This window comes from Rhineura floridana, chromosome 13 (genome assembly GCF_030035675.1).
Source record: "Rhineura floridana isolate rRhiFlo1 chromosome 13, rRhiFlo1.hap2, whole genome shotgun sequence".
In the NCBI taxonomy this organism is placed as follows: domain Eukaryota; kingdom Metazoa; phylum Chordata; class Lepidosauria; order Squamata; family Rhineuridae; genus Rhineura; species Rhineura floridana.
In genome coordinates, this window is record NC_084492.1 from 21,629,307 (window position 1) to 21,650,055 (window position 20,749).

A 20,749-nucleotide genomic window follows, 5' to 3' on the forward strand; every position below is an offset into this window, starting at 1 on the left:
CCATGGTCAAACTTCATTTGGGTGGTCCATGGAGTGTTTGTAAAAATGCAATTAAAAATTATACAGCGTCTAGCACAGCTTATTACAATCACTACAACAGACAGAAAAATCATTAAGTCGTCCACCAAGACCATCAGTGATTTTCAAGTGGTCCATGGGGGAAAAAAAGTTGGGAACCAATGTACTAGGGTAAAGTGTTCATATAAATGAATATATTAGTGAAAATAACATACAAAATTGCATCATGTTAGGGAAAATTGTGTTGCACAAATGTGTGTATTAGGGAAAATTGCGTATTCAAGTGGTTATATAAGGAGAAATTAACACTAAAATGCTGATGAATTTTCATGAGGACTTAAAAAAATTGCAAACTGACAAGGAAATATGGAGAACTGAACTCAAGAGGAAAAAAATGAGAAACTGAGAAGAACCAAAATTGATATTAGCTCACCCATTCGTAATTAGACTAACTCTACCTTCTCCAAAACTACAGTTTGGCTCAACAGTTACTTGCAACATATTTTTCTTCAACTAATTTTCATTTATAAAGATTACCACATGGGCCTTGGTTTTCCTTCAGCACTTCTTCCAAGGAATCTGTTACTCCTTGAATTCTCTCAAGCAAGATGGGGGAAGCATTCTGGAGAAGGTTTCTTTAATACAAAGAGAAGAAAAACCTATTAAACTTTGCAAATAAATTGCAATGGAAGTCTATGGAGAGTGCTTATTCCCTGGTAGGGAAACTCATGAGAGCTGGCTTTTATTTTCCGGTCCACGCGCACAGCTCCTGGCTGAGCCTGCGTTCACCTGGCCCAGAGGCTCCCGAATGGCAACTGGAAGCTGCAGACCTCCCCGCTGGCACCCCTTCCACCAGCTTCCCATGAATTAGATTGCCCTGCCCAAGAACACACCGGTCAGGAAGATAGACAAGAGCTTTATTCTCAGGACAGACACAGGAAACTCCTGACTCCACCCAGATACAACTAGGTCCAAAGCCAAATGCTGACTAAACCATATAATGACGGTATCCACCCATCTCCCTTTTGTGTAAAAGAGACTACAAATGGATTAGTACTGTTGAAACATCTGGAGTAAGGGAATGGGGATTCAGCAGGATATTTGTACATGGTATGGTGTGATATCAGGTCTTCAAACAATGTCCATGGAACCTCCTCTTAGCAATGTCCCAAACACTTCCGTCTTTTTGCACTATTTTTAGTAGTCCCATTCTGGCAGCAACACCACAACTGAAGAGATTATCCAGGATAGGACTTTAAACCACATAGAACCATAGAACCATAGAATAGTAGAGTTGGAAGGGGCTTATAGGGCTATTGAGTCCAACCCCCTGCTCAATGCAGGAATCCAACCTAAAGCATACCTGAGAGGTAGCTGTCCAGCTGCCTCTTGAATGCCTCCATTGTTGCAGTGCCCACCACCTCCCTAGGTTATTGGTTCCATTGTTGTACTGCTTTAACAGTTAGGAAATTTTTCCTGATGTTCAGTTAAAATCTGGCTTCCTGCAACTTGAGCCCATTATTCCATGTCCTACACTCTGGGATGACTGAGAAGAGATCTTGGCCCTCTCTGTGTGACACGGAGGAACAAACTGATTTTCTCTGTAGCTTATTTGTGTGACGAAGCAGGACATCCCCTGGGCTGTGTAAAATTGTTTCTGCCTTATGCAGATGTGGGGGATTCTAGGGTTTTAATGTAGCACTCTTCTGAAAGATCTGCAACCTGTAGGTCTCCTGAATCCATCAACTGTTGTCCCACAAATAGTTATTTACTGGAGATGATCTGCATCTTTACAAAATACAGAGCATAAGAAACGTCCGCTGCTGTGGTCACTTTTCGCACTATCTAGGTATAAAGCATGAGAGCAAAAATTGCTTTATCATAGAGTTATGGATCCTACCCATAACGTGTTCTGTCAATGAGCTACTACTATCCCTTTCCAATATAGGCCTCAACTAAGATGCTTATGGGAAACAGATACTGGTGTAGGATAGAGGGTAAAAGATTGAGCTGGGAACCAAGAAGTCAGTTCAAATTTTCTCAGATCTTAGGAATGTCTTGGGCATACCTCTATTTCTTAGATTATCTGCTCCCATCTCACATCCTCATATCTGCAATATGAGGCACAATAATACTGCCCTGGTTTAAAGGGTTGTTGTGAGGCAGGGGTAACCAATGCCATTCCCTTCAGTTGTTGAAGACTACATCCATCAGCCCATAAGAATGGCTAATGGTCAGGGAGCTGTAGCCCTAAACATCTAGACAGCACCATGCTGGCTTCCCCTATGGTCAGGTTTATTAAGATAATGTACCTTCTTGTATTAAGATAATGTACCTAATTAAGATAACGTGATATGAGCATGCTAATGTGTTATATAAATACTTAATAAATCCCCAGCCCATCTAACTGGTTTAGCCCTGGTCACCAATATGCAGCCCATATCTTATAATGTAGATCTGAGGAATTTATGGCCCACCAGATGTTGCTGGACTCCAGCTTCCATCAGCCCCAGGCAGCGTGGCCAGCAGTCAGGATGATGGGAGCTATAGTTCAATCACATCTGCAGAACCAACAGCTTCCCCACACTCCTGTTCTAACGCCTCTAAAAGATGTCCAGGCTTGAGCTCTGGTAGTTTCTAAACCATATAACTTCCTTACTCAGGTGGAGAATCTGGAAAGATCTTCTTCAGGGACATGACCACATGGATGACCATGCGCTCCAAATCCTCCAACGACAAGAAGTCAAATTCGAAAGAAGACTCATCGGTCTCCATGACAACCTGGAGAGATGAGGTGGGAGGGAAGATGTGTGAAGAGAGGTATTTTCTATTTAATATATTTTTATTAATTGTCATTGTAAAACAATATCCTCACATATAATACACACAGTTTAAACAACGATGCTCAAATAACCATATTTGTCATAAATAATTTAAAATCAAACATCAAGACAATTACATTATTACATCACTTGTTCTGTTGCCCAATATAAATCAGCTTTTTTTCTTCTCACTATTATTATTAAACTATAATGAATACTTAAAAAAAAAGAGGGGAGATATTTTCCATGGCTTTTCTTTTGCTAGTATCTTCTCAAACTTCCTGTGGTAATTTGTTATTGGAAGCCAATTTAGAACCCAAATGTCTCTTCTGGCTGTGCTGGCAATACTAAGGACACCTCCCAAGAAATATGCCCCATTGAACCCAGTTGCAGGCTTTAGCCACCCACTGTTATCTCAGTCTTGACCACAGTCTGAAACACATGGATGATAAAATTAATCTACTTTACAGAGGGATAGTAAAGGACTACCGAAATCATGAATGCAAAGTGTCTTGAGGATTTAGGGACAGTTTTATGTAACTATTAAATCTCCAGAGATTTTAAGACAAACTAATAAAGCATTGCCACAGAAAGCTGAAAAGTTTAGGGTTAAATTATACACAAAAATATCTAGGTTTGATCTTTTGTTGTGCCCCCAAGTTTCCTCCTGCCATTCTTCTTCTTTCTTCCTGAATGGGCAATCAGGGTTGACCTTTATTTAATCCCTGCCAATATCCTGATGCAGTTGAGGTCACAGTGTCTGTCAATTTCACAGGCAAAGCTCTATAAAGGCTTAGCCAAGACCTGTGCAAGTGGCCTTTGGTTGGAGTTAGGTGGCAAAGCTCCATTAAGTACATGCTGATCATCTGCCAGGAGGGTAGAAAGAGAGACTGATGATTCTAGGCTCAACTTGTAGCATGTAAGAGAAGCTACCTAACTATGTTAGTAGTCAGTTCAGAAATTAGAAAACCTTTTGCTTGTTCAAGTTGACTGCAATACCGTGTTCTTTATATTTTGTTAATAAATTTAATTGTTTGGTTAAAGAACAGTTGGTGTGGCTTGATCCAAGGGGATTCTGAATCACCTACAGTATTTCACCCCACATTCCTTTTCTTGTGCTTTTGAGCCAAATTACTGCAGAGTCCTACTACTCTATATTCAGAAAGAATAGGAACATAGGAAGCTGCTTTATACTAAGTCAGACATTTGGTCCATCTAGCTCAATGTTGTCTACACTGACTGGCAGCAGCTCTCCAGGGTTTCAGACAGGACATTCAGACTACCTGGAGATGCCGGGGATTGAACCTGGGACCTTCTGCATGCAAAGCAGTTGTTCCACCACTGAGCTACAGCTCCTGCTATAACAGGGTATAAGGATATTAGGTAACACTCTCCATTTGGTTTGCAAGAATTATTAATGCTGTATATTTTATTTGCACTTCACTGATATGCAATCCTCCTTTTTTAAAAAATATGGACACTAGAAAGCAAATACTCCAGTCCCTTAACAAACTAGTAGAAGAATCTCATTACTTTGCACCTAAAGTAAACTTCGCACAAACAAAACAAACACAAAAAAGCCAAATGATGTTTATGGCCTTGTAGATCATGAAAAACTATGGAATGCTTTAAAAGAAATGGGAGTGCCACAGCATCTAATTGTCCTGATGCGCAGCTTATACTCTGGACAAGAGGCTACTGTAAGGAAAGAATAGGGAGAAACCGATTGGTTCCCCATCGGAAAGGGTGTGAGATGGGTGTATTTTATTGCCCTACTTGTTTAATCTATACCCTGAACATATCATACAGAAAGCGGGATTGGACCAAGATGAAGGATGTGTGAAAATTGGAGGGAGTAATATCAGTAATTTAAGATATGCAGATGATACCATACTACTAGCAGAAACTAGTAATGATCTGGAATGAACGCTGTTGAAAGTTAAAGAGGAAAGCACAAAAGCAGGACTACAGCTGAACGTCAAGAAGACTAAAGTAATGACAACAGAAGATTTATGTAACTTTAAAGTTGACAATGAGGACATTGAATTTGTCAGGGATTATCAATACCTTGGCACAGTCATTAACATAGCATAATAGTCAAGAAATTAGAAGGAGGCTGGGAGTGGGGAGGGCAGCTATGACAGAACTAGAAAAGGTCCTCAAATGCAGAGATGCATCATTGAACACTACAGTCAGGATCATTCAGACCATGGTATTCCTGATCTCTGTGTATGGATGTGAAAGTTGGACAGCAAAAAAAGCGGGTAAGAGAAAAATCAATTCATTTGAAATGTGGTGTTGGAGGAGAGCCTTGCAGATACCATGGACCATGAAAAAGACAAATAATTGGGTGTTAGAACTAATTAAACCAGAACTATCATTAGAAGCTAAAATGATGAAACTGAGGTTATCATACTTTGGACACATAATGAGAATACATGATTCACTAGAGAAGACAATCAATGCTGGGAAAAACAGTAGAAAAAGAGAAAGGCCAAACAAGAGAAGGATTGATTCCACAAAGGAAGCCACAGACCTGAATTTACAAGATCTGAACAGGGTGGTTTATAACAGATGCTATTGGAAGTCGCTGATTCATAGGGTCGCCATAAGTCATAATCGACTTGAAGGCACATAACAAAACCATGTGGCAAGTAGCATTCATTTCATAGGTCCCATGCTGTGTTCTTTGCAACACTGTAATCTGATTAGTAAAGATTGCTGGATGCAGCAGAGGGTTGCTAATGCTGCTGGCAAACAATTCAAATTCAGGCTAATCTCAAAGTCTGAATCAACCCCAAACAAATCGGATCACTGCCAGTTTAATTCTAAACATCTCCTTTTTGGTTGATAGGAAATCTATCAGCTAGGTTTGCATACGTATGTAATCATAAGAAACTTTATGGAAGGTTTAGAAAATGTTCCTGCTAAATTTGGGTACATCCAATCCCTGCAGTGAAAAAGGAGACACACTCAATATCCTCCAGATGAAAAAGGGAACACAAAAAGCAAAAATAGGGGCAAAATTGTGAGAGTGAATTACCAAGAATAATTGGCAGAAAATAGGAATTGTTTTTAAGAAATAGAACTATCAGCTATAAAGTAAGCTAGGGGGACCAAACTGGGATTTCAGCTGCTGAATTACAACCTTTTGTTTTTATTTCCATTTTTTATTAAAATGCAAGGATAAGATTATATGAAAAAATATAAACAGAACTTAACAAAAGTGCAAAAGTGTTGACGGATGTAGATTAAGAATGATGCCGATAAACACAGAATCCATGAATGCCGAATACAAAAATATTAGCCACAAAAGACAAGACCCGTAAAAGTAAGTATAATTAATATGGATATATATTATCTTGAAACTTAATGTTTCAGTAGTTGATAAATCCAATTTTCAAAAATTTGTCTATATTAGGTTTTAGGTGTTAAATTTATATATCACTTTCCACCACAAAAGTCCTGAAGTGATTTACAACCGAAGTAAAATAATAATAATGAAAATATGTAAACATATTAAAAATATAGTCAGAATACAAACATCCAATCACTGGTGCTGCCCAAACACCGTCTAAGGCAGTACTCAACATTTTCAGACCCAGGACTCACTTTTAACCCAAACATGCATTTAGAGACCAATTCCTTAACTGTTTTGACCATATATTTGTATGGTGGTAGATCAGGCTGTGACCCAGCAGGGCAGGGGTGGGGAACCTTTTTTGGCCAAAGGGCCTCACTCCATTCTGGGCAACCTTTTGGAGGCCGCATACCAGTTGTGGGTTGGGCCAGAAGCAAAAGTGGGCAGAGGAAGAAATGTGAACTTTTGCCTTTCTACAGTAGGATCCTTTCTTCACACTCACAGATCACTGTTTATTCTCCATTCAGATGAACAAGAATCATTACCAGAGTTCAAGGACACATTTCCAGTCAGGCAGAAACACTCAAGGAGGGTGTAAAACAGAGTTGGTGACGGGGGTAGCTCGGAGGGGGGATAGCCTGGGCAGAGACCCAAAGGCCAGAGGGGCCTGGAGGGCTGCATTTGGCTCCCGGGCCTGAGGTTCCCCATCCGTGCTGAGTCCTCCTGACCCACCAGTTGAAGACCAACGTTCTAAGGTTACTCCATCTTCTACATTTTTATAATGGATCAGTTGGCTCTTGAAGGCTCTGGTCCATACTTCAGGGAACCAATCAAAAACAGAAATTGGTGCAGAACCTCTTTTCAATTCAGACAGTGTCCCTTGATTCTTCAGTAAGCATCAGAAACTGGATTTTATTCCAAGAGAGACTGTTGTCTACTGCCCTTTAGCTGCTGGACACGAGTAATTTTTATGACAGCAGACTGACTGTTTAATGCCAAGGCAATCAACAGTTTTACTGGTCTCACTCCTTTGCCATTTTCAGAGGACTGACACACATAAATTAACCAGATGAAAGCTTCCCTATTGCTTTCTTCCTAGTGCCAAGAAAACTTCACCTTCTTCATTTCTGTATGTCAGTTTTGATGCAAAAGACATAGGAACGGAGATAGAAAAACAAATTAGAAATGGCAACATTAACTATGGTCTCATGATTTTAAGGACATCATTAAGAATAAATATTTGGGACCAGTGATATACAAATTCTTGATCTATGTGTACACATGACAGCTTTGTAGCATTGTCCCAGGGGAAATATTACCCGGCATTTCCCCCAGGGAGATGCTAGACCCTCAGCCCACAGAGAAGGGAAGAAAAGAATGCTTAATGTCTATGTAAAGCAAGGAGCACATCACAATGTCTGATCCCAATCCATCTTGTGCTCACCTGGTTAGCTTCTCCTATCCTGATGAGCTGCACAGCTAGGAAGCTGAAGCTAACTTGTACCTGCAGGGGAAATGAGATTTATTATTATTAAGCTTGATTAGTTGCTCGTTATCCAAGGGTCTCCAAGAGACCTACAACACCATAAAAACAAAAGTAAATATGTCGTACTATAAAACAAAAGAATAAAAAACCCTCTCCCATATAGCCATAGAAAACTTTGGCAGCACAGTACAATAATACAAACAACATCAATTTAGTCTATCAAATGCCTGGGGGAAAAGATAAGTGTTTACCTGGTGCCGAAAAGATCTCAGTGAAGGCGCCAGGCAGACCCCACTCGGGAGAGTATTCCACAGATGAGGAGCGACAACTGAAAAGGCCCTCTTACACTTGTGTGTTTGTGCAACCTTCATAACTCATGCAAACTACATTTTGTTCTTCAGTAATTTACCAACAAAGAAAATGAAACGAGAGGGCCTTCTCAGTGGTGGCCCCCAAATTATGGAATGATCTTCCTGACGAGGTGCGCCTGGTACCAACACTGTTATCTTTTCGGCACCAGGTCAAGACTTTCCTCTTCTCCCAGGCATTTTAGCATGTGTTTTATACTGTTTAATTTTTAACTTGTGTTTCAAAATTGTTTTTATAAGATCTGTTTTAAATTGTATTTGTTTTAATGTTTTTAGTTACTGTAAACCGCCCAGAGAGCTTTGGCTATGGGGCGGTATAAAAGTACAATAAAATAATAATAATAAAAAATCTCATAGAGACATATCTCTCCTGCAGGTTAAGACAAGCTTTAGAAGGGGTTTGCTGCATAACACTTTAGATTTTAGCATTTTAAAGCTCTCTGGAACTCCCTGCCTATTGATATTAGGCAGACACTGTCATTGTACTGTTTTTAGCACCTGCCAAAGACTGTTTTATTTAGGCAAGCCTACCTAGACATGTAATTTTATTATGAACAGTTGCTTCTAAAATCTGTTTATTTTATCTATATTTTGATAATTTTACTGTCTACTGTTTTTAAAGTCTATTTTATTGCAATTTTTTCAATGAATATTTTATTCCAATTTATGTAAACAGCATAGAAAATTATTAAGTGGTATATAAATCTTGCACAATAAACAAGTAAGAATGCACCCCTTTGACCTTCCCTGTCAAGAGAGACCTGAATGGTGAGCCTCAAAGTGAAACATTTTTATTTATTTATTTCACAACATTAATAAAACCTCTAAGCGGTTTACCAAAAAAATTAAAACTTTAAAATTATCATTAAAAGGCAGTTAAAAACAGGTATTTTACCATAAAAAATAGTTTCAAACAATAGGCAAAAAGAGATTAAAATACATGTCAGCTTTCTACATGGCTGAATAGACTTGCTTAAACCAAAAAATTTTAATCTGGCGCCGAAAAGAATACAGTGAAGGTCCCTGCTTGATGTCAATAGGCAGGGAGTTCCAAAGTGTAGGTGTTGTCACACAAATAAGAGCGATTTCTTACTACAAGTATGGAATGGGTATTGTGTGGCACCTGTAACAGGGCCCGCTCTGCAGATCAAAGCAGTTGAGTGGGCAAATATATGGGGTAAGGCAATCTCACAAGTAAACTACATTAACGCAAAAAGTAGGAGGGAAAGGAAGGGGGAAAGCAGTGAGTAGTTTCACTGGTTTGACATTCAGTGCATGCCTAGGATTTGCCTCGGGCTCCTATGGGAATTATATGGTGTATTATGTGACCATGTATGGGGATTTTTAGATCCAAGGAGAACTCCTAACTGGTTGAGCAATCCGATACTCCAGTTACAATGGGATGGGGAGAGGGGAATATGCTGACAGTGCCACTGTCTTGGGTTTCCAAAGGCTGGATTCCCCATCTGGGAATAATGGGGTCTTCAGGAGGGAATGCAACCCCTTCAACTGGAACTAGCAACTGCCCTGTGAAGAGAAGGAGGGATGGTGGCAGGCCAAGACAGCATCAGGGCCCGCTCCGGTTGGAGTTCCCTCCCTCATGCAGGGCCAACTCAACTGACACCAGTGGCCCTGTGAGAAGAATGAGGAGAGGGAGGGAGGCACAGGCAACATCAGGGCTTCTTCCAGTTGGACTGTCCCTTCCTCAACCCCTAGAGTCAATGTCTAGCAACTGCCCTGCGGGGAGAAACAAGTGATGCTGGCTTCTCCTCTGGTGGGCCTGGTCATTTGGTTTTTGATATTTTGAGCATGTGGCTTTGGGTGCATCTGTTGGGTTTTGTAAATGTCGCTAGCCACTTGGAGAACTCTTGTCAAAAACCAGGTTATAAATGTTGGAAGTGGGGCAACAGCAACTCCTGTTTTGTTCTTTTGTTTATGCTCCAGAAGGGAGATAGAGCTAGGGTCCAGATGGATAGGCTTGTTTACCTTTACCTGTGATGCTGACTGACTTCCTTCTGTCGCTAGACTGTGACGCCTTTAGGGAAGCTTACCTGCCCCTCCTCGTTCCGCCCTTTCCATTCCTTCCTTCTCTGACTGTCTGGGAGACAGGAGACATCCCTTTGTCTCTGCTCTCTCCAAGCCATGAGGCTAACTCCTGCACCTGGGCGTTACGCCTCCAACGTAGCTAGTTAGTTAGAACTAGGTATGCTTTTCTATCTACTATGTATTTCTATAAAGTAGCTTTTCTTCTTTTACTAAGTCTCAGTGATCCTGATGCAGGGTAAAAGCCTGCTTTCTTAGGTAAACGCACGCACATGCTGGCACACGTGCATTTCAACATCTGCTGTTACTCTGCTGCTGTAGTGTTGCTTTAATCTAAATTAAGCACACAAATTACAAACTGCGCAACAATAAATGTACTATATCTACTATATGTTTCAGAAAGCTGTCGACCTGTTTGTTATTCATTTGGGTGCCTCTTGAGATATCGTAACCGAATTTTGCAGGATAGTTCCTGAGATCAAGGAGCAGGTTTTCTTCTATGTTTGGATATAGCTGGACTCCATTTTGAATCAAGATGGTGGACTAGCCTTTCAAACTGCACTGATTTTAACCACTGGTTTCAAAACTGCATAAATATCTGACTCTTCCCAGGCCTGAGCTTAAGTTACTGGCCTTTGTGTTCCAGTCCATTGCTGATCCCAGCCACCATTTCAGCCCTTTTTAAAGGCATATATGCAGGGCCAGTTCTAAAGGGCGGCCAGGTGGGGCACTGGCCTGATGGCCCCTGGAGCTACAGGTGGCCCCTCAGCCGCCCCTCCGCTCCCCTTCCGCGATCCGCAGCCCCCCCACCTACCTGTCTGCTGTCTTTACTATTGCCCTTAACAAAGATGGCGGCTGCGGTTTCCCTAAGGTACTGAAGCCCCTGCTGCCATCTTAGTTGATGGCAGAGATGCGTGCGCATAGCACACATGTGTGCCATCAACAAAGATGGAGGCAGAGGCATCATCCCTTTAGGGAAACCGCAGCCACCATCTTCGTTAAGGGCAATGGTAAAAGACAGCAGACAGGTAGGTGGGGGGGCGTGCGTGTGTGTGCGTGCGCGCATACACACACACACGTCGGGGGCCAGGGCAAGCTGATGCTCAAGGGCTCCAGCATTCTTGGAGCCGGCCCTGCATATAGAACGACACTGGCAAAGACAGGGCCTGGATTTTTCATTTACATTTATATCCTGCCTTTCTTCCATCATGCAATCCTAACATGATGTTTCTGTTGTTCCCAGGCAGATCCATACAGGCACTGACTGGATCCCAGCCTGCTTAGCTTCAACATGGTGGCAGCCTGATGTGCCTTTGGACTACACCAGAGCCATGGACAGAACAGAACTTACCTTGACTGGGAGTTTTGCCAGCATCACCAGCGCTCGCCAAGGCATCAAAACCTGGATAGGAAGCCAAGCAGAAAAAGCACAGAGAGAAGGAGGCTGAGGCTGAGGCTGAGGCCTACTGGCATTTCCTAGTTGCATTCCAGATGGGAGCTGATGTGGATGAATCTCCACAAATTGCTTAAGATCTTCTTGCAATTATTAACAATAACCCCTTGGTTGAAGGACAGATTACAAAGGGCCTTAAATAAATAAATATAATGTAGCCCTAGTCAGCAAATAATGTTGCCAGAGGGCTACTTTCGGAAAGCCTACAGAATGGCAAGCCAAGGCCTCAGTCCCATACTCACCAAGTAAATATTGCATCTGGGATAGAGTTGCCATATTGCCCAGTTAGCCTGGATTCTAGCCATGCTATCTGTGGTGCCTGCTTAGCCCATTAGGTGGCCCAGGTTACCAAGCAATTTTCTAGACCAACCTGGGGGCCGTGATCCCCAGGGGCCCACAAAGTAATCCAGAGGGGGCTGTGAATAGTAAAGAAATGAATTATTTATTAATTTTTTAAAAAAAGTCTTCCCTCCCTGGATGCTGTCTGCTCCCCATTGCCGCTGCAGATGACACCTCCCCCTTGCTCCAAACGAGAGGAGAGGACTTTTCTGAAGTGCCAATGTGCGCTGAGGGCAGGCATCTGCCTATAAAATATGTGGCAGGTGCCAAAGGAGGCTGAGACTGGAGCGACCAGGAAGAAGAGGGGATTACTATCCTGACTCCTGTCTCCTCCCACTGCTGCTGCTGATTCCCTTATTCAGAATGAGAGGAAATGTCTTTTTGTGAGCAAAAAGAAGCAAGGCTGCACAGAAAGGCTCTTTCCCCCCTTCCTTCCTGGCAGCCAGCCAGCCTGCCTGCTTTTCTTGACTCCTGCTTTGCTGCCACCTCCTTTAAAAAATTCTTATTTGCGAGGCTGCCCAGATCTTGCCTTCGGCCCAGTCAGAACCAAGGAGTAGTGAGGGAGCTCAGGACTTGCTACCCCCCCCATCTCTTAGGCTAAGTGTGTATGCCAGTGTCCCCCTTTTCTTCCACTTACATTACACCGCTCTAACCTCTCTCTCCAAGATGCTGCAGCAGTTGATGGCTTCCCCCCTCCCACGTGCCCAAATGCATTCACGCCTGCAGATGTTTGCATGGGCTGATCTGTCTTCTGCTCCACTCTCATTCCCCAAGTGCACGCTAACCAAGTCATCAGTTCTGATTATCATCCCAAGGCCTAAAAGCACTAACCCCCCCAAATCTATCCACCCTTTTGTCTTCGCAATCTAGCATCCCCACCACTACCACATTGCTGCTTCGTGATGATGATAATTTTTATAAAGCTCAGTAGGTTGGCTGAGGCTGGGGTCCACATACTGCAGCTGAAATGTATTTATTTAATTATTATTGCATTTATATCCCACTTTTCCTCCAAGTTGCTCAAGGTGGTGCACATGGTTCCCCCCCCTTCCATTTTATCCTTACACCAACCCTGTGAGATAGGTCAGGCTGAGAGAGGGTGTCTGGCCCAAGGTTACCCAGTGGGCTTCATGGCTGGGTGGGGATTTGAACCTGGATCTTAGTCCAGCACTGTAACTCACTAGTGTTGGGAGACAGGACTATACATTTTCAGACTGTGGGGGAGGGGGATACAAATTTGATTGGACCTTTACATTAAGAAAAGAAAGCAACACCTCCCTGTCTGCAGGGAGCTTTTTATGGACAGAGATATTTGGAGATGTGATTTTGCAACACACCATTTTTTCAATTAACAGAGAATATAACTACAATTAGCATGGAGTGGGTCATGACATTTTTTCAGTTTATAAAGCTCCCCCTTAGTCATAAAGGTTGGAAACCACTGCTGTAGACCTTGTGGATCCAAAGATAAAAGGCAAAATGTGGAGGTGGTTCTCTGCTCATTTCGTGAGAAGTCAGCTTATTTCCGCTTTCCATTGTTCTTAGTCAGTGAGGGACAACAGGTGTCCTGGGAAAATAAAGAATTTTTGCCTGCCTGCCTGCTGCATATGCAGAATCTACCAGTTTAGAAAACTGCATGTGCTCACTTGATCAACACATGCAGCTCCACCCCTTATCTATAGACTTTATGGTTGAGTCAGCAAGGAGAAGCAGCCTTCATCTCAATTGCCTCTGTGTCTCAGGGTGAGTGCAGTGGGAAAGTCTGCCTACCATCATGGAAGATGGAATAAAGGGATATGAATCCACCAAATGCTCCCACCCCTGAACAAATACAAGATATAAAAGCAAAACTCTCTGTAGAAAAGGCTGCTCTATTAGCATTTGCATTTTTCGGCCCTGCCCCCACCCTGTTCAGTGGTGCTTACTCCCAACTAAAGTTGCATTGGAATGCAGGTTCACTCACCCTGTTGCCTGGCAGAGTCTCTGTTCAGCAATTCAGAAAAGGCTAAAAATTATTTTTTGATACATAAAGGTAAAGGTGTCCCCGCACTTATAGTGCGAGTCGTTTCCGACTCTTAGGGTAACGTCTTGCGACATTTACTAGGCAGACCATATATATGGGGTGGGATTGCCAGTTCCTTCCCTGGCCTTTCTTTACCCCCCAGCATATACCGGGTACTCATTTTACCGACCACAGATGGATGGAAGGCTGAGTGGACCTCGACCCCTTTTACTGGAGATTTGACTTCCTCCTTCTGTTGGAATCAAACTCCGGCCGTGAGCAGAGCTTTGGCTGTGTTACTGCTGCTTACCACTCTGTGCCACGGAGGGTCCTCTTTTTTTTCATCCTTCTTCAAAATGACTGGCAGGCATCTCCCCACCAAATATCACCCTATGTCATTTCCACCCCAGGGATGGATAGATGTGTGTATGCGTTTGTGTGTGTACACATATATACACACACATGCATACATACATACCCACACAGAGGCTATGTTCAATGCAGTGTGGTGTGTAACCTTTTCCCCCCTAAAGACCAATAGGAATGGCTTTCCCTCCCTTAAGACCAGCTGCCCTGTCTAACGCTAGCTTGCCAGGTCTCTAGAATTCACTGCATTTTTATTTTTTTAAACAAAAACAGGAGCCAGCACTCAAGACTCCATCAAGTTCCAGCCTTTATCATGGAAGGCTGTGTTTCTCCTCTCCCTGATCTGGTATGTGAGAATCAGTGTACTGAACACACTTCTCACATGCGCAGACACTGCTCTCTTTAGCTAAGATGATTGACTGAACTGATAATATTGAAATCTTTATTTCTATCTGTGTTACAAGTTGTAGTGGTGTGTTCATTTCCTAATTGTTGGTACAAACAACCTCTTGGTCACAATATTGATTTTAACTGTTGCTTTTTGGGTTTTTGTTTTATGCTGGATTTTTATACTGCTGCACTGACTTGTTTTATGTTTGTTTCCGTTTTGCGTTTTACTATGTTTTTATATTGATTGTGTATTTTTATTGTTTTTATTATATTTGTAAGCTGCCCTAAGCTCTGTTTTTAATTGTGGACGGGCAGGATATAAATCCTCTTAAGAAATAAATGTTCCATAGTGTTGGAAACTAGAGTCTAGAGATTTGAGGCTGAAAATGTAAGTTTTTTTTTTTAAGATTCCTCATATCCTCCCCTAGTTTTTGGTGATAATTACTAGGCACAAAAACAAAACAATTGGACAATGCTTAGGTTTAGTTATAAATTCCGCCACTTTTTGGATGCTTAGGAACATATTTGCATCAGTCATTTGCTAATTATAATACTCAAATTAGCGTGCCCGGATTTGTGGAACTGGAATATGGCAACCCTAATCTAGGGTGGCCACTTATGTGTTGCCACAAAAGAGAACACAGATTTGCATTAAATGTGAATCTGCTAATTTATATGGATACATGCAAATTTAGAAAGAGTTACTATAATTTAAACAAAAATTCAATACATCTCACCATGATGGGGAAAGATTGTGACCAGCTGCTCTGTGTATCTACTCAGTCTGCTGTCCAGGTGCTATAATGGCAGGTGGGCAACTTGAAGGCCTGGGCTATATCTTCTTAGGGTTCTTTATCTCATGTATGGGGGACCTTTGATCCACCAGATGTTGCTGAACTACAACAGCCATCAGCCCCAGCTGCCTGATCAATGACCAGGGCTGATGGGAGTTGTAGTTCAGCAACATCTGGAGAGTCCAAGGATCCCCACTTGGACTGGGCAATCCTTCAAATGGAGGACTGTTCTCTGTACAGTAGGACACAATCACTCTAGTTCTTGTAAAGTCTTATTCAAACTATTTACAAGCCACCTTTTAGGGCAAAACCTCTTAAGATGATTTCCAACAATATATAAAACATACTTTTAAAACACCCCCCACAATAATAAAATGGGGGTGGTGGGACAAACCATATATGCTGCCTTGAGCTCCTTGGAGGAAAGATGGGAGGGAATATATATCAATTTTTAAAAATGCAATTCTTTAAAGTGCCACACTTTTTTGTGTCAGAACAGGTTACGCCTCTCTTGCAGTATCTACTGTCTATTCTCTTATCAATTTACTACTTCACTTTTTTATTCATGTTTTCTAAACCTACTAGCAGCAACATCCTATGCAATTAAATAAAATTATAATTGATTGAAATATTGTATTTTAATATTGTTGTAACCAGCCCTGGGCCCTTTATGGTGAAAGGTGGGTATGACAAATTATTATTATAAATGTTATTTGCTCAGAAGTAGGTCCCATTTAGTTTAATAAATCTTATTCCCAGGTAAATGTGTATAGGGTTGCAACTTTAGTTATGCCTGTTCTTTCCCTAGTTTGTCCCACTGCATGCTTCAAACAGGGCAGGAGAACTGTAGCTATGCCTCTATTTCTACCATAATAAAATTTGACATTATTCAAATATTTTGACATTACAAAAGAAGAGTCTCTTTGCTTGTCTTTTGCATAGTTACTTGAGAGTAACGGTAACAAAATCTGTGAGATCTTCTTCCATGTAAATATGCTTAGGTTTAGTTGTAAATTCTGCCACTTTTTGGATGCTTAGGAACATAGGAAGCTGCCTTAGACCGAGTCAGACCTACCGAATCCATGTAGCTCAGTATTGTCCACACTGGCTGGCAGCAGTTCTCCAAGGTTTGACATGGGACATTTCCAGCCCTACCTGGAGATCCCAGGGACTGAACCTGGGCCTCTGCATGCAGAACAGATGCTCTGCCATTGAACTTCCTTCCCACACAGTTTAAATGCTGTGGATGTTCAAATAGATACTGCTTGTGTTCTCTCACCCCAGACAGAGGACAACCGTTACAAGGCCTTCCTCCTGGAGAAGAAAGCACTGGGTTGTATCCCACTAAGTTCTGTTCAGAATAGACCCATTGAAATTGATGAACCCAAGTTAGGCAGCAGTCCTGGGAGTAAATCTCAATGAAATGAATGGGGCTTACTGCTGAGTAGACATGTATAGAATTGCACTGCTAGTCATATCAATTCATTTCAATGGGTCTACTCTGGGTAGAACTAACATTGGATACAACCCACTGAAGACTTATGGTAAACTTTGTAATAACATGTTTATTTACAAACATACGGGCTGAGTAGATGTTAAAAGGGTACAGAACAAATACCCCGCAGTACCAGATTACAGTAACATTAGCCTCAAATATGGCATGTAAATGCGACTCCAATTCATTGTTTCTGTCTTGGTTCATATATGTAGTTACTCTCTATCAAGAAAGATCCACATAATCATTGGAGCATGTGAGGGTGAATGTGACCTAGGAAATCTTAAGTGACCATGACACTCAACTGTGTGGTATAGTCTACTTGTGCAAGAGACACAGGAAACATACAAAAACCAATAAGAGTTATAAAATGGAGCCATCAATACATACCAGGACAATATTTTCCATTTTGGATTTAATGTGGAGTTGAGCATCCAGCAGTATGATGTCCTGTGTCCCTAAGAAATTGGCGATGGTTTCTGAAGAGGTGACAAGACAGAACAAATTGAATTGGCAGCGGACTTGTAGAGGTGTGGAAGTCACCTAGTGAGGGGAGCAGGTCCTTGTTGCTGCCTGCAGCATGTTGATAGGTAAGATGGCTCGGTCTGAGCTTTACTAAAACTTAACTTCAAATGAATGGGGTTATGGGCAGAGTCTGAAGAAGACTCTTGAAAACACAAAATGTGTGTTTAATTAAATTAAGTGTTTGAATGAAATTAAGCCAAGTTATCAAATGTGCATAAATGTAAACAGATTGGGGTTGCAAAATTCTGCACTCCAGCTGCACAATCCTATACATGTCTGCTCAGAAGCAAGTTCCACTGAGTTCAGTGGGGCTTACTCTCAGGAAAGTGAGTATAGGATTGCACTCAGCTGCCAAAATGAGAAATACATACAGCAAGAGAAAGGAACACTTACTTTCCACTCCATTCCACTTACTTTGGGATGGAGTGGAAAAAGGGCCAGGGGCTTAAGGAAGATAGTTCGCTTTCTGGCGTGGAAAAAAATGCCCTTCAAAGAGCCAAATTAGATGTGATGTTAAATTTATTTCTTTATTTTTTTTATTTATATCCCGCCCTTCCAGCAGGAGCCCAGGGCAGCAAACAAAAGCGCTAAAAACACTTTAAACATAATAGAAACAGACTTTAAAATACATTAAAACAAAACATCTTTTGAAACATTTTTTAAAAAAGCTTTCAAGGTTTTTTAAAAGGTTAAAAACATTGTTTTTTTAAAAAAAAAAGTTTAAAAAACATATTAAAATGCAATTCCAACACAGAAGCAGACTGGGATAAGGTCTCAACTGAAAAGGCTTGTTGAAAAAGGAAGGTCTAAATGCATATTTTACTGTGCACATTTAAAAAAATGTAGATGGCATTACCAGGGATGGGACTAATAGCTGTTGAGATTGCAGCAGGCATGGAAGGGGAATGGATGCTAATAGGGGATTTGCTTCCAATAGAAGCTACAGATTTCTCTCAGAACCGCCCAGAGGAAGAAAGGGCTACATTCATTTTCCATGATGGCTGCAATCCTGATAACTATCAGTACCTCCCCCCGCCGCACCCTGCTATTTGCATTAAAAACAACGCATGCGTTGTAAATGCAAAGATGCATATTAAGTTAGGTCTAGTTTGGCTAACAGACTAAGCTTAATTTCTAACAAAAACCACTTCCTTATTTTTGAGATTGGGCTGCCATATTTGTTCAAATGCCAGAATGGGTGACCAAATAAGCTAAGTCTTCTATGTTTGCTTGATCTAGTGACCCTTTTGTAGATGGTGTTAGAATTTCTGCATTATCATGAGTTTCTACACTTTCTGGAGCCACCATTGCAATGTTTTAAATAATAAATTATACAGACTGCTGAAAAGGATAGTTCTGTTGTAGTTCTTATGCCGATTGTTGTTTTTAAAAGCAGTGCTAACTACAGCCAAAGGAAATTGGTACACTAGGCCGTTATTTTTCATTAAACACCCACAGCTTGTGAAGCTTGTCAGCTATTGGTTATTAAATTGCAGCACAAGATTCTCTGTTCAGCTGAGATTACTTTGGGATTTCAAAGTAGCTCTTGGGGCTATTGTGTCTTAGGCACTCTTGATTTTGCTTGTTTGAGCATCAACATATGGAAGTTGTCGGAGAGAGTGGCAAATGACTGGCTACAAGACACAGCTCTATGCATTTTTGGTCTCCCAACTTATTTTAAAACAAGGTTCTAGCCCTCATGATTTTAGAGAAATTGCTGCTAGTCAAGTACACCTGTTTAACGCATCTGAAACTTAATGGTTATTTCTGAACATTAAGAGTAGAAAGTGCCTCAGTCTGATTACTCTCCTTCTCCCCCCATCACCATAAAACAACATACTCAAAACATGTCTATTCCAAAGGTATAATCAGAACACAAGAATATCTCTAGCTCCTAAAATTTAATGAGCAAGAGCTCAGAGATTGAAGAAATAGAGTCAAGGTTTCCATAAAACCATTCCTCTACCAAAAAGGCCATCCACAACCAAGGTGGTCATAATAGTCCCTTGGCCTTACCTTGCATGAAATCTTTTGCTTACCATGCATTTCTGCTGGAATCTCTTTACAGGAGACAGCCATCTTCTGGATCCTGCCTCAGCAGAAGCCTGAGGCCCTCTGCAAACGCCTCAGTCAGAATGAACACTTGTTTCCGTCAAGTTTAAGCAGGTTACTAACTAGGCGACAGCTGCTGTGCTTCCTACCTCCTCCTCCTCACCTCAAGGTGCCTCTTCCTGCCTCCCACCCACCTCAAAAAATACTGAATAAGTAAACAGGCAGCAGGCAAAAATAAAAAGGCAAGTGACTAGCCCACACAGCTGTGCTGATTATCACAGATGGGCTCTTGCTTTTTCTAGGACATATCTCTGCCTGAGAGTAAATTAAAGGCTACTATATACTATTGGTTCGGCAAAAATTGTGAGCCACCAAACAATTGATGATTTAAACAGAGAATGGACAAATAAATGGTAAGCGTATAGTACAGATTGGGAACCAGTGGCCCTCCAGCTGTTGGACTACAATTCCCATTCTTGTCACTGGTCATGCTGGTCAGGAGCCCAATATATCCAGTATCTGGAGGGGCACAAGTTATCCATCCCACTGGATCTGCAACAAAATGTGGTAGTGTACCATCAACTCCCAGCAGAAGTGCTTCTGTATGAGTTCAAGCAAAGCAGTCAGCTACATCCTTTTCTAGAATATTTTAAATTGTAAGATCAGGTAGCGCATTCCACTCCATTTTTCTTTTCCAACTGACATTCAACATTCTGTTTCTATGAGCATGCCCAATTCGTTGGGCTAGTTTTTGTCTCCTTTTTCATTTTTAAAAATTTCAGGAAATCTCTAACTTCTGAGCATGCTTACTTCCCTTGTTTCTAGGTGGCCTCATGCTCGTTGGCATTCACTACAAAGTTAACTATTAAGAAGGAATGCTGGCTAAATGGAGATCATCCGGTTCAATAACATACTGCCACCAGGATGCAACAATGCAAGAGGCCTTCATGTCCTGTTTATGAGCTTCCCAGCTGCATGTTTTATTTGTAAATTTAAAATATTTATATCACATCTTTCCTTGTAAGGTGGCTAACACAAGGACCATAAAATACAGAAAAACCATCAATCAATAGGTGTTCAGCATGGGAAATGGTATGCTACACTAGCAAAGTTCTTATACTAAAGAGAGACCAGCAGTTATGTACTTGACCCTCCCCCCTTTGAAGTTTCATGCAAGAAGCAAAAACAGGTTTATCAAGCCTTTACTGGGCTCTAAACATGGCTTGAGGAATCAC

General features: G+C 41.5%; 1 protein-coding gene across 3 annotated transcripts in view; it reads right to left on the reverse strand.

The window, feature by feature from the left end:
* CARMIL2 (capping protein regulator and myosin 1 linker 2) overlaps positions 1 to 19,779 on the reverse strand; it is a 94,908-nt gene extending 75,129 nt beyond the window's left edge. The window contains exons 1-6 of one of the 3 annotated variants that reach the window (XM_061594478.1): positions 19,502 to 19,779; positions 17,328 to 17,416; positions 11,450 to 11,500; positions 7,646 to 7,705; positions 2,678 to 2,799; positions 556 to 653 (exon numbers count right to left, since the gene is read on the reverse strand). In XM_061594478.1, the coding sequence (XP_061450462.1) occupies positions 556 to 653; positions 2,678 to 2,799; positions 7,646 to 7,705; positions 11,450 to 11,500; positions 17,328 to 17,416; positions 19,502 to 19,541 (460 nt within the window). In that variant the 5' untranslated portion in view covers positions 19,542 to 19,779. Of the gene's footprint in view, positions 1 to 555; positions 654 to 2,677; positions 2,800 to 7,645; positions 7,706 to 11,449; positions 11,501 to 17,327; positions 17,417 to 19,478 lie in introns of all 3 variants that reach the window. The other 2 variants (XM_061594476.1, XM_061594477.1) reach the window with 2 other exon arrangements.
* Between the last annotated feature and the right edge of the window lie 970 nt (positions 19,780 to 20,749).